General features: G+C 54.8%; 4 protein-coding genes across 4 annotated transcripts, besides 6 other annotated features; all 4 read right to left on the reverse strand.

Moving 5' to 3' along the window:
• Tco025E_08422 (procyclic form surface glycoprotein) lies at positions 1-1,021 on the reverse strand (the record flags this gene model as incomplete). The annotated part of the gene is made up of 1 exon (XM_029375271.1): positions 1-1,021. A coding segment is annotated over one exon (1,021 nt), but the record flags the coding sequence as incomplete, so codon positions are not given.
• Positions 1,022-1,068: 47 nt separating this feature from the next.
• Positions 1,069-1,109: a microsatellite.
• A 322-nt stretch (positions 1,110-1,431) lies between these two features.
• Positions 1,432-1,463: a microsatellite.
• A 468-nt stretch (positions 1,464-1,931) lies between these two features.
• On the reverse strand, positions 1,932-2,735 carry Tco025E_08423 (cysteamine dioxygenase; the record flags this gene model as incomplete). The annotated part of the gene is made up of 1 exon (XM_029375272.1): positions 1,932-2,735. The coding sequence occupies one exon, from the start codon at positions 2,733-2,735 to the stop codon at positions 1,932-1,934; it is 804 nt and encodes a 267-aa protein (XP_029224622.1).
• Positions 2,736-3,138: 403 nt separating this feature from the next.
• Positions 3,139-3,193: a sequence feature (A-rich).
• A 9-nt stretch (positions 3,194-3,202) lies between these two features.
• Positions 3,203-5,137, reverse strand: Tco025E_08424 (uncharacterized protein; the record flags this gene model as incomplete). Its single annotated transcript, XM_029375273.1, has 1 exon — positions 3,203-5,137. One exon carries the CDS (start codon positions 5,135-5,137, stop codon positions 3,203-3,205), a length of 1,935 nt encoding a protein of 644 aa, XP_029224623.1.
• Positions 5,138-5,458: 321 nt separating this feature from the next.
• On the reverse strand, positions 5,459-6,406 carry Tco025E_08425 (uncharacterized protein; the record flags this gene model as incomplete). Its single annotated transcript, XM_029375274.1, has 1 exon — positions 5,459-6,406. The coding sequence occupies one exon, from the start codon at positions 6,404-6,406 to the stop codon at positions 5,459-5,461; it is 948 nt and encodes a 315-aa protein (XP_029224624.1).
• Positions 6,407-6,761: 355 nt separating this feature from the next.
• Positions 6,762-6,792: a sequence feature (A-rich).
• A 78-nt stretch (positions 6,793-6,870) lies between these two features.
• Positions 6,871-6,910: a sequence feature (GA-rich).
• Positions 6,911-7,061: 151 nt separating this feature from the next.
• Positions 7,062-7,088: a microsatellite.
• The last annotated feature ends 417 nt before the right edge of the window (positions 7,089-7,505 follow it).

The raw sequence follows: 7,505 nt of genomic DNA on the forward strand, positions 1-7,505 counted from the left end.
GTGGCTGTGGCTGTGGCGGCGGAGGTTGGCCATACCCATAGCCCTGTGGCTGTGGCTGTGGCGGCGGCGGTGGTGGTGACGAAACAGGTGTATCGTAGTTACTCCCATCCTCCCCTTGCATTGCATGAGGCAATGCGTCTGATGTCGTATCCTTTCGCCGTGTAAAGTAGCAAATGAGCGCCGTGCAAACACCAATTTCAAGTAGTAAAAATAAGACCCCAAGAACAATCATTATAATACCAACAGTATGCGGATTTGCGCCAAGCTTGCCAGTTCCTTTTGTCGCACGCTGCACGGCGATGTAGGGGTCCTTGTCGCTGTAGAGGCGCACTGTAATGCTGCTTGGCATGGTGGGTTCATAGACGTTGGCCCTATCATCGAAATTGTAGTTGGCACTTCGGAAGGAAGTGTCTTCAGTGTACTCTCCCTTGCTGATCTCGCGGGCAACAAGGTACAATTGGGTCAAATAGACGGTCAGCGTGCACTCGCCACATAGACGGCCCACTGTACACCACCTGGGAAAACCATCAAAGGTCCCTCTCATAGCGGCACATTTGTCCTGGAACGCACGAGCATTATGTTCGCACTGGCAATGTTGCCCGGCCTTACACTTTGCTGTAGAGCACTGGTGAGTCGTCCTTTTGGAATACCGTAACAAGGCGTCTCGGGTGAAAGGGGTGACAGTGTCGACCTTCACGGAAACGGACAACTTTTCTGAAGCGGGATTTGTAACTGGAATGACGGCCTCCGCAAAGATAGACGTGGCCCTGGGCACGCCCTCGACGTCTATCGGCCTGCGTATCAAAGTAATCGGCACATCGTTAATCGTCCCAGTCCACGCATTGAGAGGCGCGGGGTCAAACTCCTTCAGAGCCGCGGTTAGTGACTTTTTCCCGTCCTCTTGGCGGAGGAACAAGGTGCCGACGATGATAAGGACCGGACCACCGAGGATTAGGCAACAGGCAACCGCCACAACTGTTTTGAAGCAATCCTCGACCGCATCAAGGATGCCGCAAAACATTATGAGTGATCTTGCAGTTAGACGTTCTAACACACAGGAAACAGAAGAAGCAAGAAAACAAAAAAGCAAAGCAAAGCAAAGCAAACCACCGAATATGCGCCTGGCCAAGTTCCTTGACGCCCCATTCCCGCAAAGTAAAGGGAGGACAAAACGAGGCGACGACCTCCCAACTTGGGCCAGCGCGCGCCCAGACCCCCAAATTCGGAGTTGCCGCACCCCACACACTCACAGAGACGAATATAAACAAATGGGCCAAAAACAATTCCTATGGTGGCCGCTCTCTCGTCGGGAACTCACGAAGTGGCAGTCGTTGAGGCCCCCCCCCACCGCAGCCGGACTCCCCCCGCGTGGGCGGTATTAGTTTTAGTGGTGGATTCGTGAGCGGGACAAGAGCGATTGGGGAGGGGGGAACACACACACACACACACACACACTCACTCACGCTGCCCCTCCAACGCAGCATCGGTGCAAGCCAGAAACAAGAAGTCCATGTATAAAAAAACACAGGGGAAAATTAAACAAGACGCGCTATCATCCACTAAGCCCCGTCCGCTCCCGGATTTTTTGGAAAATATTCTCAAGAAAAGAAAAAAGCAAAAACAAAATAGGTAGACAATAATATCGGTTTGTCAAAGAGGCAAGCGGCCCGACATATGATATAGAGAGAGAAACAAAGGGGGGAAAAAAAATAGAACACGTTGGCGCAGCACCGCAGGTTCCAACACGTGAATTCCCTTGGAATCTGCTCACAGCTCTTTTTTTTTTTTTTGCCGTTACGCTCGTTATACAGATATTTTCACACGCTCCATGTGTACACTTGCAAAGACGCCCCTGCAGGTTCTCTGCATGTTACCCGATGATCCATGGGGTTCTTTTTTTTTGTTTCGGTTACTGTGTCCTGCTCTGAGTGTCAAAATAGCGGCTGCAACGGCACAAAAACGTCCATCTCCATTCGACCGGTCGACTCCCCTGGGGTGAGATACACGCGCTCCCCCACCTTCAGGGATTCACACGGGGCTGCCCGAGCTTGCGACCCCACCGAAGTCGCACAGCTGCCATTGAGGCGTGAGTACGAGTAATACATGCAGTCTATGTAGTTCGGAGGTTTGTTGTACGGCGGAGTCGTGACGTTAAAAAACAAGGCGGGCTCCTTACTCTCATTCACAATCTCGTGCAGGACACCACCGGTGTGCGGCCCAAACGATGCCACCAGCGTTGCGGGGTCGCCGCCGTTAGGACGCGCCTCAACGGTGCCTGATAAAACGACAGTGGCTTCCCCACCCCGGCGGTTAATGAGTTGCGTGTCCACAGGCTCAAACCCCGGCACCCAATCGAAGGAATTAATGTGGAGGCGTCCAAATAAAATTCGCTGCCACACAATCATCGTGCAGTGATCATGCAACGGCAGCATGGCGCCAGGGGGCAGAACAAACCAGGAGCACGCCACGTCATTCGTCTCGTACACCGTACAACACCCAGGTCCTTCGCCAACTTTTCCTTTCCAACGATTGGCGCCGTTCGAGTTAAGCGCGCTATGGAGCGAAAAGGCATGCTCGTTAATTGCGATGCTGCGATCTTCCATAGATCGTTGTGCCACTTCCTCCGAGACATAGCTTTTAAGGTCGGCGAGGGTCAGTTGTGCAAGGGCATTTGTAATGCTGAGGGAGCAGAACGGCCCGCGGCCACGCTGCAAGGCAGACTTCAAGGCCAACATTGTACCAATCCGTGAGAAGGAAAAGTCTCTGCGGCGCCTCTCTGAAGCCACAACGATGGCAGAAGTTATACCTCCCTTCGTCGCCGCGTTCTCAGTTTGAATAGAGACCGAGTAAAACAGCAACGGTAGCAATAGCCGCAGAGAAGCACAACCGCACGGAGGTGGAAGTCAGTGTGATGCCTTGCCTCGCCTGAATAAAAAGCCACGCAAAGGCGCACAGTTGAATTCTTCCAGCGAAAGCAAAAAGGTGGAGAAACAAAACAGGGAACGCGGGTCTCAGTTTGGTAACAAAAAGAGAGAGAAATAAATGCACACGGAAAGACTCAGATGTATGCTTGCATTTATTGAACGGGCAGGCCGGCAAGATTTTTTCAAAAAAAAAAAAACAGCCCCCGCCAGTCACAAAAAAAAAATAAAATAAGAAAACAAAACAACACAAAAAAAAAATAATAATAAAACCCCAGCAACTAGGGAAAAGGGGAGAGGAATAAAAACGACTTCTCCCTCGTCTTGGCCCTCCGCACCACAGAGGTTATGGGGGGTGAACGAGCGCCGTGGTGAGGATCACACAAGATCTGTCCAATTTTTGCCTCGGATAATCGTCGCCGCCTCTTCTCCTCTAACTCAATCAGACTCCTCTCCTCAAGCTCTAAAGACATGAGACTCTCGCGTTGCCAATAAGGCTTTTTGAGGCCATAAAATATCGGGAGCAACGGCTTGCGCCGGTTTGGGCAACGATGTACGCCAGACTTCCAGCGGCGCTCAAGCGCTTTAATGAGACTTTCCATGCCATCATCACGCGATGGCGCTTTAGCAGGCACAGCTGTCCGTGCATCGCAGTCGTGCTTGGTCCTAATAGGCGCCAAAGGACTATTTTTACACACAGGGGCGAAGAAGTCCGGCTTGGAACACGACGGGCTCATTGCAGCCCGGGGGGACGACGCTGGGCAATCGTTCATATTACGCTGTAACTGCAAACACCTCAGTGTATGACGCGCCAATGCTGCCATGGAAAAATTATCGCAAGAACTACAAACTATTGCTGCCTCGGACGGCGCCGAAGTCTTCTTCGCACTTGCGCCTGGTACTGCCTCCACGTTTAACTTTACTTCCTTGGACGGCGTCTCGCAATTCTCCGCGTCACCCATCCTTTGGCGCCCCCGCCACTCCTGATGCAGAGAAGGCCGCAATGGGTGCTGCCCCACTCCGGCGTGGCCCACAACACCCTTCGCGAATGTTTTTTTTGGGTTACAAAAGGAGGGGAGAGTGGCGGCGTCGCTCAAATGGCGGACCACAACAGAAATGGGCCCCTCACACCCAATGGCCCGAAGGAGCCGTCGCCCCTGCGCTCCTGCCCCGGCTGAACCAGCAACCAGTTCACGCCGCTCCGCGACTCGCGAGGGTACGGAGCCAAAGACATGCAGGCCCCACACTTCCGCCAACGCACTGGAAGCAGCAGGCTGAGTAAACTTAATAGATCTCACTCCAAGAGGCGCCACCGGCGTCTCTCCTTCCCCATGAAACTCAGCATCATCAGCCACTCCAAGGACTTGAATGAGAAGGCCACCGGTTTTTTGTACGGCGCTCTTTCTTGGTGGGCGATTTCGCATGACCTTCAGAGAAAAATCTATCACCTCTCGCACAGAAGTTATGCAGTGAAAGGAGGCACGTGGTAAGGCGGTAATCTCCCGCACTGCGTAACGACGCAAGTGCAGGGGTAAACTTGTGGGCCCTGGCATCTGATAGCTCAAGTCTAGCCAACGACCCCCCTCACGCTCCACAAAGGAAACAAAGAGTTTCCAGCCTGGTGTCCGCTCCATTACCGCCTCACAAAAGCAAGCAAACAAGCCAGTGATGGCGGCACCATCACCCGCTGTTTCCGTAGGGGATGGTTCATTGGGAGCAGGGGGGGACGAGGACCCCACCTCGTGGAAACCGTTGCCGCTGGCGCCTTGGGGAAGCTCTGTGGGCGCGAGGGCCGGCAGCGAGCAACCCAGCAAAACACAATTTTTTATAGAAGGCACCGTCTCCTTTTGCTCCGCATTGGGCGAAAAAAAACAGGGGGAGGAGCCGCACGAAGGCCTTTCCTCAGAGAGCTGAACGGAAGACTCCAACGAGGCGCGTTGCGGATGCAAAGGCTCTGCACGCGACACCTCCACGCACGTCTCACGGCCCTCCCAGAAGGATTGGGCCAAACCCTTGACCACCGCATGCATGCTACAACGAGAGACACGTGCGGTTAGGCCTGCTTCCTCGGGGCGATGCTCATTGCAGTGCCACAGCCCCTCCTCCTCCTCCGCAGCAACCGCCTCATCTCGTGCGTCGGACGCAAGTGAAGAGGAGTGCGACCGATCCACGCGAGCTGCGGCGGTTAAACCCAATCCACGGGGCGTATGCGCCATCACGACCAAACATGAGAGACTCAAGCCGCACACACACACACGCGAAAGCCCTACCAGCTACGCTGTACAGAGCTGGATCCTTACTTTCATTTCGACCGAGAAGAAGGAGAGAGGGAGAAAACAAGCAAGCGGCAAACCACAAGAGTATACGCGAGAGAACCGTGAGGCAACGCAGCGAGCAAGTGCGGCTCATACAACAAAGGGAGCGAGAACGCGCTGGTCGTATAGAAAAAAAAACGAGGAATATAAAGAAAGAAGCACAACCTAAAAAAAAAAAAGTAACAAATGGAGGAAGGAGAAAATCATTCCTACTTCCTGTGTTTAGTAAGGCAGCGTGAAGCACTGGAGAGCCAATCGCTGCTGTGTTAGTTTGTTGAAATGTTGTTGTACCATCCCGGACACGGATGGCCGCAACGGCCGCACGGAACAACTGTCCGGTTCAAATTGCAGGCACCGGGCGGTGCCGTCGACAAAACTCCCGGGGGGCACGCTGTCGCGCACCCCACAATGGCGCTTACGTTTTCTTTCGCCATTGGAGGACGTCGTATTTGCCGCCGCAGCGAAAGCCGCCAGTCTGTCGTCCTCTGCATATATGGCAGATGGCGAAAGCTGTTGTTGGCTCTCACGCCAGCATTCCCGTGCAACGCTATCTATGTCGTGCGCAAGCAACTCCGCCGCGCTACGCTCTGCCTGTGAAAGCAGCGACGTTGTGGTCGAAGCATCCGGGGTCAACGGTTGCGACTCCGCCGCTCTGGAGCTGGCGCAGCCGCTCTTCGCTGCTGACCCCTCACTGCCCAACGGGCTTCCCTTGCAGGGAGAAACCGGCGAGGGGGCGGAAAGAATCGACGGGGGAAACGTCTTTCTCGGCAATGGGGAGCGGTAGCCACAGACACCACCGCCCGTTTTTGGAGTTGGCACGAGAATTCCACCATCGCATGCGCTTCGTCTTTTCTCAGGAGTCCGCAGAACCGCAGTGGTGGGGGTTTCCTTTTTGCTGCCCTCGCCCGCGCCGCGCGGCGCGCACGCAGGGGCCACCACCCACACGGACAGCGGTGCGCCACGGCAGAGCTCACCGTACGCCTCGCCGAGCCCCGTCAGCTGTCGCCTTCCCTCCTCCCGGCCACCCACCGAGCGAAAACTTTGCTGCTGCATCAAAACCACCTCAGCTCGTTTGGCAACCGCGCGGTGCGGCGCCACCCTCCCCCCGGCAGCCCCATCGCCGTCACTATCGTACGCAATGATCTGTTCATTGCCTGCGGAGCCCGGCATCATTTGTGCGGCGCGCAGGCGCAAGCGGAGCGAGAAGAAGTTACACGCACTCGCGGTGTGGAAAGGAGGAGAAAAAAAAATAGATAAATAAATTGAGCCAACGAAATGAGTTCGCTCACGTCTATGTGGCCCGCGTCGTCGATAAATACACCGAGGTAGGCCGCTGTCTATGCGTAGGCTCCGGGGCGCCGCTGCGTCCGACAACGCCGCACGAAGCCTGCACTCTGCTCGACGCAGCAGGGGGTGAGTGCAATATGTGTCTATGGGCGTGTGTCTATGGGGGTATCTGCCTGCTACCGCCTCTTCGCAGTGTCTCCGTCTCGCCAACTCCCCCTCAGGAAGGCGTTTAAAGCATAAAGCAAAAAACAGCAGAGCAAAACAAAGCACAAACGCACCGGCAGATAACGGCAAGTCGCACGGGTTACACCGCAAAGCCGTCACACCACCTCGCGTCGCTGATGCACAGAGACGGCGAGGGAGAGAGAAAGAGAGAGAGACAGAAAGGCGGAGCCGCAACGCAAGCGGCGCACGGAGGGTTCTTTTCTCAGATACATCGCCTCACGGTTGGGCTGCTCACGGCATTACGGCAGTGGCGAGCGCGCGCAAAAATAATAAAATCGCATACAAAATAAAAAAAAAGACAGAAGCAAAAAGATTTTCCTTTTTCTTTTTTTTTTCTTTTGGCGAACAATACAAGCGAGCAAATAGGTAAGCACGTCGCCCTTCGCAACACAACAGATATGCAGAAAAAGCAAAACGCAAAAGCGCACGGAACCACACAGTTGGCACATGTACAAGCAGATGAAATTCCCCAACTCCACCTCCATCCCAATGCGCAGCGAGGCAGCGGCATCCACGCGAGCGTCCCCGTGGGACAGGCGGAGACGGGGCCACGGACGTAGCGAGAGGGGCGGGGCAGAAGAAAAATAATACAATCGCCTCAAGGCGTAGTCCTTGGGGCCGCGCTGCGGCACAGTCTCTCCCTTTCCCCCTCCCAGTCCCGCTCCGCAGCGGCCCACTTACAGCAGTGAGTCTCCTACACGCATGCCTCCTCGAGAGCCACAAGTGTCTCTTTCCCGTAATGTGTGTGTGTGTGTGG

The sequence above is a fragment of the Trypanosoma conorhini genome (assembly GCF_003719485.1).
Source record: "Trypanosoma conorhini strain 025E chromosome Unknown Tco_14.4_contig_00777, whole genome shotgun sequence".
Classification (NCBI taxonomy): domain Eukaryota; phylum Euglenozoa; class Kinetoplastea; order Trypanosomatida; family Trypanosomatidae; genus Trypanosoma; species Trypanosoma conorhini.